The following is a 24,995-nucleotide window of genomic DNA, read 5'->3' as shown; positions in this document are numbered from 1 at the left end:
CCACCAGGCTCCCCCGTCCCTGGGATTCTCCAGGCAAGAACACTGGAGTGGGTTGCCATTTCCTTCTCCAATGCATGAAAGTGAAAAGGGAAATGAAGTCACTCAGTCTGACTCTTAGCGACCCCATGGACTGCAGCCCACCAGGCTCCTCCGTCCATAGGATTTTCTAGGCAAGAGTACTGGAGTGGGGTGCCATTGCCTTCTCCGAAACTAAGCATAGGTAAATATATTTATAAGTAACTATGTATGTCTTCACTTAAACATACCACCAATTTGTGTTTGTAAAAAGTTGCTCAGTCATGTCCGACTCTGTGACCCCATGGAGTATAGCCCACCAGGTTCCTCTGTGCATGAATTCTCCAGGCAAGAATACTGGAGTGGGTTGCCATTTTCTTCTCCAGGGGATCTTCCTGACTCAGGGACCAAATCTGGGTCTCCTGCATTGCAGATAAATTCTTTACCCTCTGAACCACCAGGGAAGCCCCCAGTTAGTGTTTAAGTGTTATTTTATTATTTGATTTTACTCTGAAGCAATGAAAAAAAGATCACATTGTGCCATTTACTTTCTAGTATTTTCCTTAACTTTGTGTTCTTTTTTTTTTAAGTGCTTCTCATAAAATAACAGAAATATTCATGAAAATGGCTAACATAAAAGAAAATCTTACTCTGGACAAAAATTAACGTCATATTTCAAAATAACTATCTTCTACAATACAAGGTAAAACTCCTGGTGAAGGAAATGAAGAGACCTTTCTAAGCCTATTCTGGTTTCAATCATTTACAAAGCCAAGAATGGAGTAGATATTGTTATATTTTCTGTTTGCCTTAGCATCTGAAACTATGTTGAGAGATGAGCTTTATCAGATTTTTTCATAGTTTTTAATTTATTAAGACTCACGGGAAAAAAATGGAACACATCTGAAAAGTAAAATGAGCTGTTCATCAGAGGGGAGGTGTGTTTTTAAAATTATTTTGCCATTTTCCCCTTTTATAAACTTAGGTATATACATCTCACAGACTAAGTATATTACCACATATATGCTCATCTACACTCCAACTCATCCAACTATAATCCACTTAGATGAGCCTACACTGTCCTCTGATAGGAAATAGTTTGGAGGAGAGCCTCCATCTTTCAGACAGTTATCTCTGGAGTGTACAGAAAGCTCAAGTCTCCTATTTCCCAGACAAACGCATACCATGGTTTCCTCTGAAAGTGCAAAGCTGCAACAGACGACAACACAGGAGTGGAGGAAAACAACAGATTTACACAGAGATACGACGACTCCTCCCGAATTTCAGGTAAACGCCCTAAAGAGAAACAAAAGTCAGCTAAGGAGGAGGCCTGCTACTATATGTGCTATATTTAATCAGCAATAGGCTGAGACGAATTTGAAGTTGCTAGGCCTTTGATGAAAAATAGTAAGTGATTGTACATATGTGCGTGTGTGTGTGCTCAGTCATGTCCGATTCTTCATGACTTCATGGCCTGCAGCCCGCTAGGCTCCTGGGTCCATGGGATTCTCCAGACAAGAATACTGGAGTAGGTCGCCATTTCCTTCTCCAGTGGATCTTTCCAACCCAGGGATCGAACCCGTATCTCCTGCATCTCCTGCACTGGCAGGCAGATTCTTTACCACTAAGCCACTTGGGAAGCCAGGTTTACATATGCTCAATACACATTCACTCAAAACTCATAATTTGTTACTTTAACATGCCAAGCACGGATGAGCAGTGACGGCCATGCTTCTGGTTCAGCCACAGCTGCATCCAGCAACCCTTTTATCTACACACATGGTAATAAATGAGCTACAGCTGTCAAACTAGGGAAGTGGCCCCAATATTCCTTTACTACAATCTCAGGTGCACCCTGTCCATTTCTGCTTGAAGTCAGCCTGTGACTTCTCTCTTCTAGACTCCTTCCCTTATCAAAACAGCAAGATTCAACCGTTTGGCCAAGATCTCAACCACCAGGCTGTAAACTTTCCACATAAGTCCATTTTCACATTTTGTAGTGTAGCAATGTTTGTCTCCTGCGAAAACAGCTGCAGGCAAATAAATGAAAATTTATCAAACTGTGTATTTTAATATGTATAGCTCGTAACTCAGTGAAACTTCTTTAAAAACTTGGGTAGAATAGGATATTTTTCTGAAAAAGAAATCCTTTCCCTTACATGTAAAATCATGTCTTAGGTGGATACGAAAGATTCATCTCCTTCCACGGCTTTAGGATATGTTGGGCTTCCCTCGTGGCTTAGTAAAGAATCTACCTGCAATGCAGGAGACCTGGGTTTGATCCCTAGGTTGGAAAGATCCCCTGGAGTGGGGCATGGCAACCCATTCCAGTATTCTTGCCTGGAGAATCCCATGGACAGAGGAGCCTGGCGGGCTACAGTCCATGGGGTCACAAAGAATTGGACACAACTGAGCGACTAAGCACACAGCACAGACTCAGAGGGACTTGGACTCTCCTCTCATCTTCCCCTTAACTCTAACCAACAATTTCCTAAGAGATTTACAAATGCCAGAATCCCGACCATGTTCATAACATTTCCCCTGCTCCATTCTGTCTGCCTCCTCGTGGCTGACACACAGCAGGCACACAACCCATGCACACGGCTCTACAACCCTCTGGTAACGAGGGTGAACATCCCCCAGGGCAGAGAGAAGGTGCACATTCTCCTCAAACATGTTTCCAGCTAAGGTACAGGGAAGAGAGAGATCCTCTGAGCTTAAATGACAGACACCACACCAGGGGAGCAGAGGGTGCTGAGTGACTAGGAGCTGGGAGTAATGAACCAGAGCTCAGGGAACACAGGGACTGTCTTGTCGAAGAACAGAGCCTGCTGAGCAGGACTGCCTGGGCCGGATCCAGGGTCCCAGCTATGTCTATGGAAGTTTCTAGAACTCTTTATGGCTCAATTTCTCCATCTGCAAAATAAGGATAATAAAAAATATCTTTCTTGGGTTGTTATAAGGATTAAGTGAAATAATCTCTGCAAAGAACTTAGTAATAAATCAACAAATACAGGCCTTCATTACTGGATAATCAGAATCAAAATTTACCTTTTAATTCAGGACACCTCAAACTTTAATATGTATATGAATTGCCTAGGGATCTTGTTAAAACGCAGAATTCGATTTCAAAGATGGGGGTGAGGGGTGTTGAGATTTTGCATTTCTCAACACAGAAAAAGGAAGACGGTATCTGCCTAGCTCTATAAAAACAATCTTTAATTATCATGTGGCACAGAATCAGTCTACTTCACCAAGATTCACCATAAAAGGACATTCTACATTTAAGTATTAATTTTCATTTGGGAGGCCTTTTGAGTACATCTGGTGATTCTGGCATGCTGATTGTCACATGCATTTTTAACAGAAGGAACATTAGATACTTACTCATTAATTCAATTATTCTGTTCAGTAAGACTATATCAGAATTAGAATTATTTAATTTAATTAGGCTTTAATACAGCAGAGACTAGACCTGACCCTTAGTTTCAAGCACAGGAGAACTGAAAGGTCATGACACAGCGAAAAGATAAAAGACAGGAAGCCAAAATCACAAGTCAGCTAGAGAAGCAGGTGGAGAGATTCACGGCCACGCAACCTAAAAAGAGACACCATGTGACCAGCGTTCCACGGCCTGTCTGCATTCATCCCTATTGTAACCTGCTCTTCCTTAGGTTGAGCTGAAAGAGTCTTCATGCTTTGCAGTCTCCCAAGAATGGCTATTATTTTCCAGGACACATCCCTATTAAGGTGACTACTACTCAATACTCAGACTCCCGGACATTCCCAAGGAACCTGAAGTAACTATCAGGCCACCCCCAAATGGTCACACGAGCTTCTCCATGCGGACATGACACCTTCTGTTTGCAAGTGTTCAGAACTCTTCACGTGAAAATGAACAACTACAGCCAACTCAATGCCATGCTCCTTTGCTTTTTCAAAGAGTTTCTGAATAAAAGTGTAGAAATAAAGCACTAAAGCATAGTACTAAGTGGGGGTTGGAGGGGGATGAAAATAGCACTGACAGAGAGAACAGAGATGGAAGCCTAGGGAAGTGACAAATTATCAACAAAAAAGCCATTTCTGGTAAATGTTGTAACATCTTTCCATACAGACCCGTCACGGTAAGGCCAAGCGACAGGTTCCAATCAAACTCAAATCCAAATGTGACAGCATACCTTAAAAGAATATATAATTTTAAATTATTATTTTGAATTATCTATACGTTTCCCTAGCATTAACTCAAATATTAAGGTGTTTGTGTGCAAGTCATAACATGATCACCGGTGCATTAAGATTGAGAACATCCTCAGTAAACATATGGCGATAGCACTAACTTCTATGAAAAGTAAAGTGAAGTCACTCAGTTGTATCTGACTCTGGGACCTCATGGAATGTAGCCTACCAGGCTTCTCCATCCATGGGCAGTCAAGAGTACTGGAGTGGGTTGCCTTTTCCTTCTCCAGGGGATCTTCCTGACCCAGGGATCGAACCCGGGTCTCCCGCACTGCAGGCAGACGCTTTACCACCTGAGGCACCAGGTAGCACGAAGTTCTGTAGAACCACAGTTACATACGCAGAGTTCTGAGTGCCCTGCAGCAAGAGGACCAGCCTCTGCTCTGTGAAAGACCCTCTTCTCTTCATGACAACACTTGCTAACTTTTCTCCTACCCTCAGTCCTCTGACTTCCTCTCCTTTGCGGGCTCCTTCCTCGCTACCAGAAGCCTGAACACCCAGGGCTCCAGGGCTCACGCTGGGCCCTCGTCCATGTCTTCCTGTGACCTGTCTTCCCGCAGCTTGAAACCACCTCTGCATGCCGATGAAAACTTAACAGTGCCCAGGTCAGTTCTCTCCTGTGGGATCCAGACTGATAAAGCCAACCTGCTTGCTAAGCACACCATCTTACAGTCAACATAAAACCCACCTTGCCCCGAAAGGAGCCTGCTTTCCTCACCCCCATCGCCAGCCCCACCGCCCCAGTCTCAGTCTGTCCCTCCTCCCACCTGTCTGTCCTCCTTCAGCCTGTAAACGGCACTTCTGTTCACGGGCTTGTTGAGGACCAGGAATACCGTTTGATGTCTACTTCTCCCTCACCCCCAACATCAAGCCCATAACCAAATCCAGTGTATTCTCCCTCTAACAGACTTACGTTTCGGTTTTTACTTTTATTAAAGCATTTCAAGCATATATTTTCCATGATAGTTGCACAGCATTTATCCCAAACAGAGTAGTACTCTATCACCCTCTAACGTCACTCTCATTTGAAACTCTTCTAGTTGATTCTTTTGGTATTTACCTTCACTATTATAAATACCATACTTCTTAAAAAATAATGGTTTTCCCTTCTATGGAAGGGATTATCTGTCTTTGCCTGCATTCATCTCTATTCTCAACCTCCTCCTCCTCCTCTCTCTTTCTCTGTCTCTCTCAAATACATATACTTTCTATCCATGATTTTGGACTGATGTTTACTCTGTGGTTATATCATGGCAACTATGCAAACACCATGCACAGCCAAGCCACACAGATTACTATATATTTTTCCTACTGATGCACATTTACCTGAAATTAATAATTGTTTTTATCCATTAATTTTTATGCATCTAATAAAATTCCACCCCCAATTCTTCTACAACTGTCTTAATTCACTCTGAAGATATTCCTACACTGTGTATTCTGCTTACTTTCTTAAAGGCTCTCTGCTAGAGTCTCTGACGTCAGTCCCTGAGGTTGCTCTCTAAGCCCTGTGCCAGACAGTCATCCTGAAATTTCCCTCAGCATCAGAGCCTCCCATTGTGTGTGGTTCTTCAGTTTCCTATATTTCCTGCTTTCTATTCTTGGTTCACCAGCTCATTTTGTGAGACAATACCATCTAATAGTGCCCTGAGAAAGGATACATACATGGGAGATATTATTTTAGACCTAATATGCCTGAAAATATCTTCATTTACTCTTACACTTGATTGATAGTTTGATCAAGTACTAAATCCTAAGCTGGAAATAAATTTCCTGGAAAATATTTGATAAGATTTCATTGTCTTCAATTCTTCCACTGTTTTTTCTTTTGAAAACTCTGAAATATGTATATTCCTGGTATTTGGCTTATAAACTTTAAATTGTTTCCTCTTCTCTCTGGTAGCACATCTTTTCTTTGAACTAGTATTCTGAAATTTCATGGTGATAACCTCAGTTTATTTTCATCCAAGTACAGGGTACTTGGTAGGCTGATGATCTAGAAATGCAAGTTTTTTACTTTTAGGAAATTGCTTAAATTGTATCTTCAATGGTTTTTCTTATTTTCCCTTCTTCCCTCTTTTTGGAACTCCATTACTCAAATGTTCAACTCCAAAAATCAGCCCTCCAGTTTTTTTTTTTTGTTTTTTTTTTTTTTTTGCTCACTGATTTTCTATCACTTATTTCCCTTACATTCTGGAAGACTTCCCCTGCCTCTCTGTCTGCTCTTTGAATCCACCCAATTATTTTCAGGATCTAACTTCTGTATTAGACACTTCCTCAGAAGTCTGCTAATCGTGCCTCTTAGGGCCAGGACTGAAAGCTGACAGAGCTCTGGCTGGTGGGCAGAGTCGGTGCCCCAAGCCTTAGCGCAGAGCGCCCTGCTGCTGTTTCCTTTAGGGAAACTCTGATTTCAGGACATCCATGTGTTTCCTCCAGGGATGTTCAATGTTCCCGGAAAAATGTCTCATCTGCTGTCTGAGAGTTAAAGGTCTTGTTGCCACTGTTTTGGAGTCAAACAGGATAAGAAAGCTAGGGAGGTATCAACAACGGTACCTGTGTTTATTTAATTTCCATTTTAAAAATACAGCATTTGTACCCTCAATTCTAATTTTCCCAGTAAGATGCTTTATGGTTATTATTACTACTACTACTATTTCCAGAGAGTAAATCTCCTGGCTTCCTCCAGTTGTGGGACTGGCACATCCCTGCCATGGGAGGTGCACGGGGGTGGGGTGAGGGGGGCGTGCAGGGGGCGCTGTCCTTGGTCCTGGGCTCTAATGCTTCCCGAGTACACTTCCAAACCTCCACTTCTGACCAAACCTCCTCATCTTACCTTCCAGCACCTGGCCTCCATTTTCTCTTCTAGAGGTAACTAACAAAGCTAATTTCTGGGTTGTTGGCAAGTCTACTGTGAAAATTAGTCTCGATGATGGCTTTCTCAAAAGGTCCTTACCATTCTGTTTTCTCGGATCTCCTAAGGCATTTACCAATTGTTCAAGTCCTCTCCAGCTTCTAATTGTTGCTACTGTCTGGTTTCCCATATCCCCCATATGATTATGCCTTAAAAAAATTCCTTTACTATTGTTTTAATCAGGGTAGAAGCCACATTAGATATCTGTTCTCAGTCTACCAACTTTAATGAGAAATCCTGCAGTACATCCTTCTGTCTTCAGTATGTACTATAAACCTGCCTAACTGTTCTCATTTCCACCTTTACCATTCTAGTGTAGACCACCGTCCAGTCACCTGGACTGCAGCATGACTTAAATGGCTTCTCTACTTCCACCTTTTGTCCCTTCTGATCAGTTATCCCCATTCAGTGAGGCTTTGCAACCTAAATCAAAGGCTTCCATTTCATAGCAAATAAAATCCAAATTCCTTGCCACAGCCCATCCAAGAGATGCTGTGGGCTGCCAGCTGCATGAACCCCAACTCAAACCACTTTAAATGCTAATGAAATGCACTGACTTCTATGGATGGAAATCCAGAGACTGTGAAGGCTGCAGGGCTGACCAGTTCTGGCTGGATTCCCTGTGATTCTCTGGAGTTACCCTCCTTTACCTATCTGTTCTGTCCTTCAGATGAGAGCCTGAGGACTGTGAGTCCCTGCTTTGCATCTTCAAAAGACAGTCGCCAGAGAAGGCATGGAGACTTGTTTTTAGGAATCTTTCAGAGAATGCGAAGACACTTCCCCAGAAGCCGAGAGAAAGCCTCTCCTGGGGCCTCCACGGGCTGAAATGCCTATAAGCCTATTCCAGGCAAGGGAGGTGAGATGGGACGCATCCTTGGTTAAGGACTGAAGCATGCGCAACACATGCGCGGCCCGCATGTAGACAAAGAAAGATATTTTAATAAGGTCAAAGGGTAAGAGAGGAAATAAACTCCGGACCGGTGTGGTAGGCTGATAAACGCCCCTCAGAAGATATCACATCAAGTCCCTGTAATCTGTGAACGTCACCATATTATTTAGGAAGAAAGCAGTCTCTGTGATGGTGATTAAGTAAAGAATCTTGAAATGAAGAGAGCACCCTGGATGGTTTAGGAAGCCCCTAAATGCCATCACCATCATCCTCAGAAGTCAGAGGCACAGGGAGCTTGGACATACAGAGAAGACAGGACAGAGCCGGATGCAGCCACCACCCAGCACTGCCAGAAGCCACCAGGATTTGGAAGAGGCAAGGAACGCATTCTCCCCTACCCTCCACACAAAGACACCTTTATTTCAGATTTCTGGCCACTGACACTGAGAGAGAATAAATTTCTGTTGTTAAGCCTTCAAGATTGTGATCATTTGTTTCAGCAGCCCCAGGAAATGAATACAGGATACAACCTACAAATGCCTTCCAGTCCATACCTTCCCAAACTTATTATACAACTCTGCCCATCCCGCTCTCAACTGGAGCACCCGCCTCCTTCCCATCACACACCCATCCTGTCTCAGGGACACACCGTGACCACTGGCACCAAAGTCCTTGCTTCGAACTCCCTCTAATTCTATTTAAAAGCTTCTTCCTCGATGAGGCTTTGCATGTCTCACCAGTTTAGGTTAGGTCTTTTCTTTTACTCTCTCCCATTTCCCCTCGTCATTTCTCTCTTTACGTACCTGTTATTTTATGTGTGCGTGCTAAGGCACGCTGGTCGTGTCCACCTCTTTGCGACTCCATGGAACGCAGCCCACAAGGCTCCACTGTCCATGGGATTTCCAGGCAAGAATACTGGAGCGGGTAGCCACTCGCTTCTCCAGGGGATCTTCCCGACCCAGGAACTGAGCCTGCCTCTCAAGTCTTCTGCACTGGCAGGCGGGCTCTTTCCCACTAGCGCCATGTGGGAAGCCATGTTACTTTATAGCTATCCAGATTATTAGCTGCCCTCACTTTCAAGCCTGAGACTGTGTCTCATCAGTCAAGGATAGCACATCCAGTATCTCTGACAGAGCCCAGCCCGGATAGGCCCAGCACATGGAAAATACCACAGGAAAAACAAGTAAACAGGTTAACGGTTCATTTTATGCTCAAAGTAAAATGTCCTGCTTCAAAATCATTGTTCCTTATAAACAATGAGAAAACAATTTTAACGTTCTCGGGATTGTTTGACTTTTCCAAGTCTCATATTTGAAAGCTTTGATTTAAGCTTTCCCAACCCTTAAAAGATTGACAACTAAGTGTGGTGGGTACTTGATGCAGATTCAGAACTCAATGGGAAAAATATACCAAAAAAAAAAAAAGATGGCTTCAAATTCCTATTTATAAATTTATAAACATCAAACTATAAATGTACTTCATACAAATTATTTAAACAGGAAGGAAGACATTTTAATTTTTATGCAGACAGAAGCAAAACCACATAGTTTATATTCAATTAGAAACTAGTGCAGTAAGGCTCAATATGCTATTATAAAGTCTCCAACAGAGTGTTATTTATAGCCAATAAAGAGAAAACAAAGGGACAGTGACCTTATATCATAACACAGAGCAGTAGCTTTATTTTCCTTTCTATAAATATAACCTGTGCACACAATAAAATGCAGAAACTTACCCTGCTACTGCTGCTAAGTCACTTCAGTTGTGTCCGACTCTGTGTGACCCCATAGACAGCAGCCCACCAGGCTCCCCCATCCCTGGGATTCTCCAGGCAAGAACAATGGAGTGGGTTGCCATTTCCTTCTCCAATGCATGAAAGTGAAAAGTGAAAAGTGAAAAGTGAAGTCGCTCAGTCGTGTCTGACTCTTAGCGACCCCATGGACTGCAGCCCACCAGGCTCCTCCATCCATGGGATTTGCCAGGCAAGAGTTCTGGAGTGGGGTGCCATTGCCTTCTCCAGAAACTTACCCTAGCAAACTATAAATAAATATTCTTCTTATAAAATTTACAGAAATACTGCTAAGGTCTTTGATTTCAAATGGATTTTTTTGCTATCCCATAAACTGAAGTCAGTTTACTTTTTTTGTATGGTTAATTTTTTTAAACTAATGATGGAAATAAGATATAGTAGAAAGAGGGAAATAATCTGTGGTCACAACTATAGGTCTGAGATCCAGCTCTTCCATGACTGGTTAATTATCTAATTAACTAAATTAAGTAATGAGTCCTTTAACCTGCCTATGTTCAATTTTTTTCCTCTATAAACTGAAGACAGTAATAAACTCCTGGTGAGGGTGCTTCCCAAGCTATGAAGTAAAACAAGAGGGTAGACTTCTGTTCAGTTATCTTAGGAAGGGATAAACTGTACCTTGAAAGTAAACTGAACCACGTTCTGTTCTGTCTAGTCTTCTGTCCTCCTCATGAGCACTGCAAGTTAAACACTTCTTCGTAAATCAAAGGAATGTCTGATTTATGCAGTGATCAAATGAGTATCAATATTTTAGTTTATGTTACAACTCGTTTCAGTAAATGCCTATTAAATTAAGTACAACTACAGGAATATTAGCCCAGATTTTTTTTTTTTTTAAGCACAACCCTGCACAAGGATGCAAAGAGGCATGGAGCCTGAGCCTTAGACACAACTTCCGTTTCCCAGGAGTATCCTAAAACAAAGCAGATTATGGGTACCACTAAAAATCCATGAGGCAAACTTCAAGAAACTGAAACACACTTCAAGATGAAGACCTGAAACAAAAACAGAAGGTAAAGCTTTCTGGAAAGTCAGTGCAGGAGTAAAAGTCTGTGTCATTACTACAGGGATGCCCTAACCCAGCAGGGAAAGGTAAGACAAATACTGCTACCCGAACACGAGTGAATTAAAAAATTAATATGTTTGACCGATTGATATGATTGTGGCATGACTGAGCATTAAGACACAACTAGGAAACACATACTGGTGAAAAGAGACGTCTGATTTCATAAGACATATCTTCAGATTTGTCTATAAATGAATGAAGGCCACGGCATCAGGGATCTAGGCAAAAATGACAGTCTGGGGGGAATCAACAGCTACCACACCCCACAGCAGGGACATAACACAGCTCAGCAGGAGGGGAGGGGGAAAGCGCAAGTGAAAGCATGACAGCTGAATAGTTATTACTAACTAACACAGATTTTTCTATACTTACAATAGAAAAATCAATGAAACCCACTAGTAAGCTTATCAGTCAGTGGGAGGCTGTGGTTGTTGAGAGTGATTTTAGTGACACCACGAGATGATGCCCCTCTGCCTGCTACGTGGCGGTGCTTCAACACCAGTTAGACAGAGCTAATGCTCAGAAGGGTTTTACTTTATTCATTTATGTTTTTATTGTTGGAGTATAATTGTTTTCCAATGTTGCGTTAGTTTCTGCTGTACAACAAAGGGAATCACCTGTTTGTGTACATACGTCCCCTCCGTCTTGAGCATCCTACCCCCGCATCCCACCCATCTAGGTCATCACAGAGCGCTGAGCTGAGCTCCCCTGCTATGCAGCAGCGGGCCACTGCTATCTGCTTTATACCCGGTAGTGTACGGATGTCAGCGCTACTCTCCCAGTGCAGCTCACCCTCTCTTTCCCCCACCGAGGCCACAAGCCCGTTCTCCATGCCTGTGCCTCTTTTCCTGCCCTGCAAATAAGCTCACCTGGGCCCTTTTCCTCGATTCCATATCTATGCATTCATATATGATATTTGTCTTTCCCTTTCTGACTTTCACTCTGTATGACAGACTCTAGGGCTATCCACATGACTAGGCTTTAAACACACACATAAAAAAAGATCAAAAGACAGAAGATGGTACTTGTATGTATTGGGGTATATAAAGTTTAACCTGTCATTTGTTTTCATTGTCTCCTTCAATTCAAAAAGATACTTCCTTCTGCTCGTAAGATGAGCTCAGCATTGTATTAGGAATAGGGCCCCTTCCTCAGGAGACTACACGGTACCAGGTATCATGCTAATAAGCACTTCATGTGCATCTATTTACTGAAAATTCCCAACACTCCTATAAGGAAACCACATTTACTGTCTTCCTTTCATAGATGTGGAACCCGACATATCACCTCTCGAAGGCCAATGTTAGTAAACAAAATCTGGGGGATGCTAACTTCAGCTACTCTTACCTGCAATACAAATATCTGACAGGTCTAATAAAATATTTTAAAAATCTGAGCCATACTAGATAAGCTAAAATGAGACAGCGTACGGCAAACTGAACCGTGAATTACACAGACAATAACTGCTACAGGAGTTCAAAGGAGGAGCCCATTTCAGGATCAAACTGATAAAGAATTTATGAGTGAAGTGAGATTTGAGCCATGTTTTGAAAAGGGGTAGAATGTGGATGAAAGGGTATTTATTTGGGCAGGCTGTGCAAATCAATCTCAGTGGTTTCCCAGGTGCCCTTTACTTTGGGGATCACAGTATCATTTCACCAACATGAAAATGATGGGTGCCTTCCTAGGAACAAGAACACATGTTCCTACAGACAAAACTGTGCGTGCAATTTTAAACTATACATCTCGAGACCTCAGGCTTATAGAAGAACCTCAAGTATTTAACAAAACATGCAAGAACCATCATTACTTGATTACTTGACCTTCTCCATCATGTTAGGGACATGTCTCACTAAGCTCCACTCCTTCCCAACCAAACCCTGCAAGCTGAAGCAGCTCCAGGGCTCTCCAAGCTGCCCCCTGCCTCAGTGCCCCTGCAAGCAGCATGCACACTTCCCCCAAGTGATCTGTCAGGTGGCCCCCTAAATCCGCCCATCTTAACAGGTTATTATGCTTCAAGGCACTGGAAACTCTCAACTAGGAAAAACAGTGATCAATGCAGATGGGGAAATAAAGACCAGAAGAAAATAGAGGCAAAGCAGGACATGAGGAAAATATAAAATATTTTACATGTTATCATATAGAAAATAAGAACTGGGAGCTATAAAAAGGAACAATTAAGAGAACAGTCATAGAAACTAATAATTTTTGAGTAGAAATATAACTTCAATTGATTGGCTAAAAGAAAAGCTGAGGAAAGAAATCTCCTAGGAAAAACAAAAATAAAATGAATAAACAATCCAAGTTAAAAAGAAATCTAGAGGATTAAACCAAGAACTGTTCCAATTAAAAAAAGGATACAGAGGATAAAAGGCAAAAATATGTGAGAAAAACTTTTTGAAAAACTTTTTCAGAACTGAAAAATGAAATCCCTGATTCAAAGACCCACCAAGGACTCAAGAAAAAGAATTTCAAAAGACCCACACTGAGCTACACCATCCAGTGGTTGTGGTTGTTGTTTAGTCCCTAAGTCATGTTCGACTCTTTTGCAGCCCCATGGACTGGAGCTCTGTCCGTGGAATTTCCCAGGCAAGAATATTGGGGTGGGTTGCCATTTCCTTCCTCAGGGATCTTCCGGGCCCAGGGATCGAATCCATGTCTCCTGCTTGGCACACAGAATCTTTATAGATCCAAATTCTTGGATCAGATTCTTTACTGATCCAAATAGGAAGCCTATGGCTACAAAACAATAAGAACAAGAAGGATCCTAAGTGCTTCTCTGGGTGTGTGAGCATAGGAGAAAGGCCGCATGCAAGGAATCACAATTGAATTATGCTGAAAATTTCAACAGCAACACTAGAATTCAGAAGTAAGTATAAAAGTGTTCCACATTCTATGGAAAAAAAATGACTTCCAACAAAAAAAAATCTATCCTAATCCACCAATAAAATTTAAAGTTGGGATAAAAATATGTTAAGCAAACAAATATTTTTAAAGTTTACATCCCAGGTATCCATTCTAAGTGAGCTCAAAGAATGTGCATCACCTAAATGAAGTTATAAATTAAGAAAAGGAATATATGAGGCCTAGAGACTCTGAGATACAGCATAAGAAAGCAGCAAAGAGAATTCCCAGGGTGGTGACTGAAAGAAGCCCCCGTGGAGTAAAGCTGGGCAGAGACACAGAAAGCTCAGCCCAGATTAGAAGAGGAAGATGGAGGGCTCCAGAAGGTGTGCCTTAAAAATAAATAAATAAAAGGTGGAACTGATAAATGACTTAATTTGTTTGGCCATACTGAGAGGATGTTTACAACCCTGTCAAAGTATCTGAAAGAGGCATCAATTATAGGTAAGCAAATGGAAAAAAAAAAAATCCGAAGAAAAAATAAAAAGTTGTACAAAAAGGAAATGAAAAAGGATGTCCCAGTGCTAAAAATTTACATATTTATATAATATACATATGTTATATGTAATATTGATTTAATCACAAGTTATGATAAAACTATGACTGGAAGAGGGCAGCCATAAGACATAAATTTTTGTCTTCTATGATAAAAAGTGAAAAGATGAAAAAAGAAAATAACCTGAGAAACAGCAGCATAAGCCTTTTACGTAAACACACAGGTCTGAGTGGCGGCAAAGCAGGAGTACAGATCTGGCCGTGGCGTCTCAGCGGGATGGAGGGCTGGGTGATGGCAGCAGGCTAGCTCTCGGTCCTTACAGCACGCAATGCATTTCAAAAACACAGGCGCAGGTTTCCGCTTCCGGGAGGTGGACTTGGGCATCTCTCCTCCTCTCACTAAGTACAACTAAAAACCCTGGGCATTGCATTTAAAACACACCCGAGAAGACTTATAGGCAGACAGGCTATGAACCTTGGGCCCAAAGGAAGGACTAGGTGGTGAGTTCTCTCATTTCCTTTTCCTTTTTTTTTTTTTGTTTTTTTGTTATTCCTTAGGTGTTTTTTTTTTTAATTGAAGTATACTGATTTACAATGTTGTGTTAGTTTCAGATATATAGCAAAGTAATTCAGTTACATATATATGTATAAATAAAACATATATATATATAATGTTATATATATATAACATATTCTTTTACAGACTCTCTTCCCTTGCAGGTTATTACAAAATATTGAGTATACAGTTTCCTGCGCTATACAGTAGATACCTGCTGGTCATTTTATATACTGTGCGTATATAGTGTGTGTCTGCTGGTCATTTTATATATGGTGCGTATATAGTGTGTGTTTGTCAGTTCTAACCTCCCAGTTTATTCCTCCCCCCACCATTTCCCCCATGATAACCTAAAGTTTGTTTTCTACATCTGTGGTTCCAGTTCTTTCATAAATAATCCCATCTGCACCACTGTTCTAGATTCTACTATTAACAACATATGATATCTGTCTTTCTCTGCTTTAGCATGATCATCTCCAGGTTCATGCACACTGCTGCAAATGGCATGATTTCATTCTTTTTCATGGCTGAGTAGTGTTCCACTATATATATATATATTCCACATCTTCTTTATTCATTTGTCTGCCAGTGGTCATTTTGGTGGTTGTCATGTCTTGGCTATTGTAAACAGTGCCGGTAGGAACACTGGGGTACGTGTATATTTTTAAATTATGGTTTTCTCTGGATATATGCCCAATAATGGGACTGAGAGGGTATAGATAAAAGGGAACTCTCTTACACTACTGGTGGGAATGTAAATTGGTACAGCCACTATGGACAACAATATGGAAGTGCCTTCAAAAACAAACAATAGACCCGGTTTCCTTTTTGTCTCATTTATCCAAGATTTGGAGCTGGAAAAAAGCAAACAACGTGGAAATGCCAATGGGCACAGACAAATTCAACAACAATAAAAGACTGCTCCCCCAGCCAAAGGATGGAAACGGGGTATCCTAGCAAGATAGAAAGCTTTAAAAGATAATCTCCCTAAAGCTGCCAATACCACAGGGAAAAACTGTGGCTCGGCCCACCAGGGCAGCAAAGCCCAGTGAGGAGCCTAAACTCTCGACCCACCCCAACTATAACCAGACCCCCCAACTTGCCAGCAGACGGCACACAGAGCAACGGGGACATGGGGAGAGGACGGGCTGGCCTGAGGCCTGGAGACCGGATTCTGCGGGGGGACGAACACACTCAAGAGCTCCTGCAGAGCGTGCAGGCAGTGAATTCACAGTAAGGAGACTTCATCAACAAGAGGAAAGGGAGACAGAGGCAGGGGACGAGGGAAGGCTTCTCTGTGAACCCATGCTCCATCTGGAATGCCAGGGGGAACAGCTGGAGAACAGAAGGCTCAGCAGGCCCTGCGACACCGGCCCAGGGACAGAGCAGCAAGGCCTTGTACAACTGCACACAGCTCTGTCCGACCCAGGGAAGAGGGTTCAGGGTGGACTGGAGACGGGAGAGGCCGAGGAGACTGGGCGGACTTCTCACAGAGGCAGGGGATTCCAGCCCTTGTTAAGGTCCCTGACAGTGCTGAGGCAGGGATGGGGGAGATCAGAGGAGGGGGCTCAGAGGAGTCCGGACTCTGATGGGAAGGGAGGAGCATCAGAACCCCGCCAGGCAGGGGCAGGAGACTCTGCAGGTGAAGCAGCAGACACCTGGAATCCGGTCGGCTTCCCGATGTGCGGGCTCTAAGGGCTGAGCATGGAGAGGGCACGGCCACGTGCGAGCCTGTCGCGAGGGCCAGCGTTCACGGAGCCTGGACTAGCTGTGTGGCCTCGGGCAAAACTCTCTGAGCCTCATTCTTCCTGTCTATCAAATGGAAATAAGAACGGCAACCATGCCTATCTCACAGAGTCACCGTACGAATATATTATGAGGTAATACTTTGGCCACCTGATGTGAGACACTCACTCATTCGAAGAGAGCCTGACGCTGGGAAAGATTGAAGGCAGGAGGAGAAGCAGGCGACAGAGGATGAGATGGCTGGATGGCATCACTGACTCGATGCACATGAGTCTCAGTGAATTCCAGGAGTTGGCAATGGACAGGGAAGCCTGGTGTGCTGCAGTCCATGGGGTCGCAAAGAGTCGAACACGACTGAGCAACTGAACTGAACTGAATGGATGTGAAAACACTATAAAAATGGTAAACAGTCTGTATATTTTTCTGTTTCTGTCGTATCAATCTGCCATAAACTTAGTGGCTTAAAAACACACACATTTATTCCATTACAGTTCTGGGGGTCAGAAGTCTGAAGAGGTCTCACTGGATCACAGTGAAGGGGCCAGCAGGCTTGCACTCCTTGCGGGGGTCAGTCCCCACTTCCTTTTTCCAGCCTGCATTTCTTGGCTCATGGTCCCCTCTTTCATCTCCACAGGTCAGCTCAATTCAGTTGCTCAGTCGTGTCCAACTCATGAAATGCAGCATGCCAGGCTTTCCTGTCCATCACCAACACCAAGACTCAAACTCACGTCTATCAAGTCGGTGATGCCATCCAACCATCTCATCCTCTGTTGTCCGCTTCTCTTTCTGCCTTCAATCTTTTCCAGCACCAGGGTTTTTCCAATGAATCAGTTCTTTGCATCAGCTGTCCAAAGTATTGGAGTTTCTGCTTCAGCATCAGTCCTTCCAAAGAACACCCAGGGCTGGTCTCCTTCAGAATGGACTGGTTGGATCTCCTTGCAGTCCAAGGGACTTTCAAGAGTCTTCTCCAACACCACAGTTCAAAAGCATCAATTCTTCGGTGCTCAGCTTTCTTCACAGTCCAACTCTCACATCCATACATGACCACTGACAAAAATAGCCTTGACTAGATGGACCTTTGTTGGCAAAGTAATATCTCTGCTTTTCAATATGCTGTCTAGGTTGGTCATAACTTTCCTTCCAAGGAGTAAGCGTCTTTTAATTTCATGGCTGCAATCACCATCTACAGTGATTTTGGAGCCCCCCAAAATAAAGTCTGACACCATTTCCACTGTTTTCCCATCTGCTTCCCATGAAGTGATGGGACCAGATGCCATGATCTTCGTTTTCTGAATGTTGAGCTTTAAGCCAACTTTTTCACACTCCTCCTTCACTTTCTTCAAGAGAACAGAAGATATTAAGAAAATATTAACAGAAGCAGAAGATATTCAGAAGAGGTGGCAAGAATACACAGAAGAACTGTACAAAAAAGATCTTCGTGACCAAGATAATCATGATGGTGTGATCACTCACCTAGAGCCAGACATCCTGGAATGTGAAGTCAAGTGGTCCTGAGAAAGCATCACTGCAAACAAAGCTAGTGGAGGTGATGGAATTCCAGTTGAGCTCTTTCAAATCCTGAAAAATGATGCTGTGAAAGTGCTGCCCTCAATAAAATTTAGGAAACTCAGCAGTGGCCACAGGACTGGAAAAGGTCGTTTTCATTCCAATCCCAAAGAAAGGCAATGCCAAAGAATGCTCAAACTACCACACAATTGCACTCATCTCACACGCTAGTAAAGTCATGCTCAAAATTCCTCAAGCCAGGCTTCAGCAATACGTGAACCGTGAACTTCCAGATGTTCAAGCTGGTTTTAGAAAAGGCAGAGGAACCAGAGATCAAATTGCCAACATCTGATGGATCATCGAAAAAGCAAGAGAGTTCCAGAAAAACATCTATTTCTGCTATTGACTATGCCAAAGCCTTTGACTGTGTGGATCACAACAGACTGTGGAAAATTCTGAAAAAGGAATACCAGACCACCTGACCTGCCTCTTGAGAAACCTATAAGCAGGTCAGGAAGCAACAGTAGAACTGGACATGGAACAACAGACTGGTTCCAAATAGGAAAAGGAGTATGTCAAGGCTGTATATTGTCATCCTGCTTATTTAACTTCTATGCAGAGTACATCATGAGAAATGCTGGGCTGGAAGAAGCACAAGCTGGAATCAAGATTGCTGGGAGAAATATCAATCACCTCAGATATGCAGATAACACCACCCTTATGGCAAAAAGTGAAGAGGAACTAAAGAGTCTCTTGATGAAAGTGAAAGAGGAGAGTGAAAAAGTTGGCTCTCAGTTCAGTTCATTTCAGTCGCTCAGTCGTGTCTGACTCTGCAACCCCATGAATCGCAGCACGCCAGGCCTCCCTGTCCATCACTGACTCCTGGAGTTCACTCAGACTTACGTCCATCAAGTCAGTGATGCCATCCAGCCATCTCATCCTGTCGTCCCCTTCTCCTCTTGCCCCCAATCCCTCCCAGCATCAGAGTCTTTTCCAATGAGTCAGCTCTTCGCATGAGGTGGCCAAAGTACTGGAGTTTCAGCTTTAGCATCAGTCCTTCCAATGCAGTACCTTTCAAAATGTCAAAAGCTAAGTTGTGAAGTTTTATATAATACTAGATCTGTTAACACCTTAAGCAGGAAACAAAGAAATAGATGGATGAATGTAACTGGATTATGAAACATGATGTGGCACATGTTTGGCAAAATTCAGGTAAAGCCCTATGTTGCACAAAAACCAGCTAAGCATTAGATGATGACATGGGGAACAAACATGGGACAGAGAGCTGCTCAGACAAGAAACAAAGTCCAACAACCCTGTGAGGTCAAACAGTTAGTGAAAGACCTCATTGTTGTGAAGTGATGGGACCTCTTGAGTCTCACTGTACTTTGATAAATCAAGTAGTCAACTATAAGGATCTAAAACATAAGGCATTTATGAAATGCCAGAATAGCACAAGCAAAGTTAAAAATGTTGTAAGAATGCTCTGCACATGTCTCAGAAACAACAAGCCAGCAAGGTGTGATTTCCTGAAATGACTCTCCCTGCAATATAAAAGAAACCCTGAGTCAAAAAAACTTTAAAAAACAAGGAAATATTCAAGCAAAAAATAAATAATAAAGCCATATTATTATTAGGAAGCATCGCTATGAACAAAGCTGGTGGAGGTGAGAGCAATTTCCATGTTTGAGCTATTTCAAATACTAAAAGATGATGCTGTTAAAGTGCTGCACTCAATATGTCAGAAAATTTGGAAAACGCAGCAGTGGCCACAGGACTGGTAAAGGTCAGTTTTCATTCCAACCTCAATGAAAGGCAATGCCAAAGAATGCTCAAACTACTGCACAATTGCACTCATCACACACGCTAGTAAAGTAATGCTCAAAATTCTCCAAGCCAGGCTTCAACAGTACATGAACCATGAACTTCCATATGTTCAAGCTGGATTTAGAAAAGCAGACAAATCAAAGATTAAATTGCCAACATCCATTGGATCATTGAAAAAACAAGATAGTGCCAGAAAAACATCTACTCTATTTTATTGACAACACCAAAGTCTGACTGTATGGATCACAACAAATTATGGAAAATTCTTAAAGAGATGGGAATACCAGACCACCTGACCTGCCTCCTGAGAAATATGCATGCAGGTCCAGAAGCAACAGTTAGAACTGGACATGGAACAACAGACTGGTTCCAAATAGGAAAAGGAGTACGTCAAGGCTGTATATTGTCACCTTGCTTACTTAACTTATGAGCAGAATACATCGTGAGAAATGCTGGGCTGGATGAAGCACAAGCTGGAATCAAGACTGTCAGGAGAATTATCAATAACCTCAGATATGCAGATGACACCACCCTTATGGCAGAAATTGAAGAAGAACTAAAGAGCCTATTGATGAAAGTGAAAGAGGAGAGTGAAAAAGTAGGCTTAAAGCTCAACATTCAGAAAACTAAGATCACGGCATCCAGTCCTATCACTTCATGGCATATAGATGGGTAAACAGTGGAAACAGTGGCTAACTTTATTTTTTGGGCTCCAAAATCACTGAAGATGGTGACTGCAGCCATGAAATGAAAAGACACCTACTCCATGGAAGAAAAGCTATGACCAACCTAGACAGTGTATTAAAAAAGCAGAGACATTACCTCACCAACAAAGGTCTATGTAGTCAAAGCTATGGTTTTTCCAGTAGTCATATACGGATGTGAGAGTTGGACTATGAAGAAAGCTGAGCACCGAAGAACTGATGTTTCTGAACGGTGGTGTTGGAGAAGACTCTTGAGAGTTCCTTGGACTGCAAGGAGATCCAACCAGTCCATCCTAAAGGAAATCAGTCCTGAATTTTCATTGTAAGAACTGATGCTGAAGCTGAAACTCCAGTCCTTTGGCCACCTGACATGGAGAACTGACTCACTGGAAAAGACCCCGATGCTGGGAAAGATAGAAGGTGGGAAGAGAAGGGGACAACAGAGGATGAGATGGCTGGATGGCATCACTGACTCAATGGACATGAGTTTGAGTAAACCCTGGGAGTTAGCGATGGACAGGGAGGCCTGGCGTGCTGCAGTCTATGGGGTCGCAAAGAGTCAGACACAACTGGGCAACAGAACAACAAAGCAGAGAAGCACAAGCTTAAAACACAGGCTACACGGAGAACAAAGCCATTACATCCGATGCTGAAGCTGGGTCGTGAGGACAGGTCAGAGCCGCAGATGGCTACAAAGCAATGTCCAACTGGAGATCCTGGGCCATGAGGCTAAGCAACCACAACAGGCATTACCCACTCGGTGTGCTCACCCAAATCACTGACACGTTATTTCATACATAAAAGAAACATACTACTTACCCGATTGATATGGTTGTTCCTTAAAATAACCTGTATCAGGGTCTTCTCAAACTCTTCCAACTTTTTGGAACACTTTCTAAGAATATGATTAGATAAGTTACAATCACCAATCAGTCTAGCTAAAGTATCAATAGCTTCTGTCCAAAAGCTTGAACAAGGAAGTTTGGGTGCTCGGTAAAAAGCAATCAAGCCCTCCAGCAACTGAAAAACAGAATCCGATATTGTGGCAGAGGCATTTTCAAAGTGGCTTAAGTCTGTTTTAAGATACTCTGACTCAGTCAAGTTCTTCAGTCCAAGCAGATGTTGCAAGAACTGCATGTGAGAGGACAGAGGCTCTTCTGGGGGAGCACAGGGTTTACTCCCAATGGGCAGTGATGAGAAGGGGATGGGGATCTGGCTCTCCCCACAGCACTGGGGCATCTCTGAGGGTGTCTGCTGCTCACTTGATAAATAACACCCGGAATCCTCCAGCAGAGTTGGTGTATTTTCAGAACTTTTAGGTTCCTGAGCCTGCAGCTGGGAAGATGGGTCTCCTGAAATGGAAGAGAATGTAAGTGTTATCTTTTTGTGGCTAACATTTCTTCAAACTAGACACTGACTTTTCTAACTCAAAACACTAAATGAAGCATGAAATACATCCTTAGACATCTGAGAAGCAGTAGTGTAAAAATTACATGGAGGAGAAATGTGAATGAAATTGCCTGGACTGACTATAGAAAAGTTCTATATCTTCGGAAAGCACGGGTGATTAACCCCTCATATTGTCAGGTCACTATCTTTCATCAAGGCCATGCCTGAAAGACACAGAAGAGAGACCACAAAAGCAGACAGAAGTCACCATCTAGTACAGATTCCAACAGGTACCTGCAAAATAACAGGTATAGCCAATGAAAATAGGAGGACCACTGCACATCCCACCCAGCTTATGTCAGTGCCTCCTGGAAGAGGTGACAGAACTAATTTGTAAGCCAGAAGCGGGAGTTCCAAGTTAAAAGTTCGAGGAACAGGGGTAAGAGCAGAGAATTTCACTGACCAAAGGGTAAGTAAAATGCACAGACTTAAAAAGGCAAAGCAAAACATTGTACTTATAAGAACCCACCTAGTTTCATGTTCCTTTTACAGAAAATACAAGGTAAGAGATTAAATTAGACACATACATAGAGCCCAAATCACAAAAAAATCTTAAAAGAGATATTAAGGACCTCAGAATTCATACATTCTGTATAATTGTATTTAAAATTGTATTAATAAGTATAAATGTGTAGAGTTAGTGCAATTAGGAAAAATTATGCATATATGCACACATATACCTAATATACAAAAATAAACAACTTATATATATGCATGTATATTTGTTTATAATTATCCAAGTATATGTATCTATATCTATATATTCACACATATACATGAATGTGTGTTTACATATATGCATGTGTATGTATGTGTGTAAATCATAGATCTTTGGAACTATATATATAACCACCAGAATCAGCTGAGACATACTGCAGTTAAGGCTTAACTTAGTACCTTTATGTAACTCTTTGGCAGAGATGTCATCATAAACGCAAAGGTTATTGTTTGTGAAACGATTATCAGTAAAAATGGTGGCTGCAGCCATGAGATTGGAAGACACTTGCTCCTTGGAAGGAAAGCTATGACAAACCTGGGTGGCGTATTAAGAAGCAGAGACATCAGTCTGCCAACAAAGGCGTATAGCCAAAGGTACGGTTTTTCCATTAGTCATGTGCGGGTGTGAAGCGCCAAGAGCATAAAGAAGGATGAGGACTGAAGACGATGCATTTGAACTATGGTGCTGGAGAAGGCTCTTGAAAGTCCCTTGGCCTGCAAGGAGATCAAAGCAGTCAATCCTAAGGGAAAATCAGTCCTGAATATTCACTGGAAGGACTGATGCTGAAGCTGAAGCCCTAAAACTCTGGCCACCTGATGAGAAGAACTGACTCACTGGGAAAGACCCTGGTGCTGGGAAAGACTGAAGGCAAAATGTGAAGGGGGCAGCAGAGGATGAGATGGTTAGATAGCATCACCGACTCAATGGACATGAATCTGAGCAAACTGCTGGAGACAGTGAAGGACAGGGGAGTCTGGCGTGCTACAGTCCACGCGGTGGCAGAGAGTCAGACACAACTGAATGACTGAAGAACAAAAACATACCCACAATACTGAAACCACTGGCCATCCTTCAGCCCACTCACGTATCTATGAAACCATCTTCAGAAATACTGATGTCAGCAGCGGAAGCAGGAACAGGACAGCATATGGTGCAGCTCAGGGAAGTGAATGATCATCTCTTCATATCACAGATCATTCTATGGGTTCTGTGAAGAGCACACTGGAGAAGGACTCAATCAAACACTGAAGATCGGTCCAGAGTGGCCTCTGTGATATCAGGTGGTGAAAGAAATGAACCAAGAAGTTGCAGTGGAAAACTAAAAAGGAAGGGACTGAGTAGGGAAAGAAGCACCAGCAGAAGCCAGCTGATGGACTGGACACAGAGGTCGGAGTGGACTAGGAATACACGCATCCTGTGCTTCTGACTTAGGCGCCTGGGTAGGCGACGGTGCTACCAACTGACCAGCACAAATACAGACAGGAAAGAGGCTTAGGAGAAACCCTGAGAACCAGAGAAGCAACCCAGAGAAGCAAACCCTGAGAAGCAACCAGAGGAAATCTAGGCTAAGATATTCACCTGGAAATTGGCCACAGCAGCCAAAGGATGTGGAAAAGGTCTAGACTGCAAAGACACTTCAGGAGTCACCAGTGTGCGGCGGGGGTGGTGCTAGAAGGAACGGTTACGAGGCTCCAAGAGGGACCCTGAGGAATGTCAGTCTGAGGGCTGAGTGGAGAGAATGGCCATCAAAGAGACAGAGAAGGGACAATTTAAGAGGTGCAGGAAGGAAAACAACAGTGTCACGAAAGACCAGTGAAGAGTTTCAAGGAGAAATTACATGCAGGTGGGAAGTCTGATAAGGTACTAATAAAAAATTTGTCAGAATTACCAGTTAAAAAATCACCCACGATCACATCCTGAGCAATTTTCGGTCAGCTGGGGTGGTGAAGGGAACGGCAGAGTGAACAGGAAAGTCACAAACACAGGGAAGGGTGGCCAAGGCTCGTGAGGACCTGGGCGGGAGAGCTTGATATGGGAGCAGCTACCGGCGAACATGGCAGCACACATTGGGAAAGAAAAGAAACTCAAGCAATTACAGATTACAATGGAGAGAAGAAAAAAAAAAAGCGATAAGCAAAAGCTACAGATAGGACAGAAAATAAAACCGGTAGGTGGGGGCGTAGCCAGCGAGCAGGTGAGAGATGGAGTCAAGGACCCACGGAAGGGCACTGTTTACTGATGAAGAAGAAATTTTTTACCCCAAGGCTGAAGGAAGTAGGATGAGAATGCACAGGGATATAAAAAATAGCCCAGACACACAGGAAATTAAAGGAGACCTCACCCAACAGTCTTTTTCTTTTTTTTAAGTTGGAGACAGGCAAA

At 42.8% G+C, this 24,995-nt stretch overlaps 1 protein-coding gene across 4 annotated transcripts in view; it reads right to left on the bottom strand.

Annotated features, from left to right (window-relative positions):
* MEI4 (meiotic double-stranded break formation protein 4) overlaps positions 1-24,995 on the bottom strand; it is a 242,063-nt gene that overhangs the window by 140,878 nt on the left and 76,190 nt on the right. For 3 of the 4 annotated variants that reach the window (XM_027972295.3, XM_060419189.1, XM_042253157.1), the window contains exon 3: positions 21,485-22,017. In XM_027972295.3, the coding sequence (XP_027828096.2) occupies positions 21,485-22,017 (533 nt within the window). Of the gene's footprint in view, positions 1-21,484; positions 22,018-23,656; positions 23,882-24,995 lie in introns of all 4 variants that reach the window. The other variant, XM_042253158.2, reaches the window with a different exon arrangement.

The sequence above is a fragment of the Ovis aries genome, chromosome 8 (genome assembly GCF_016772045.2).
Source record: "Ovis aries strain OAR_USU_Benz2616 breed Rambouillet chromosome 8, ARS-UI_Ramb_v3.0, whole genome shotgun sequence".
Lineage (NCBI taxonomy): Eukaryota > Metazoa > Chordata > Mammalia > Artiodactyla > Bovidae > Ovis > Ovis aries.
This window is presented reverse-complemented; position numbering and strand designations above follow the sequence as displayed.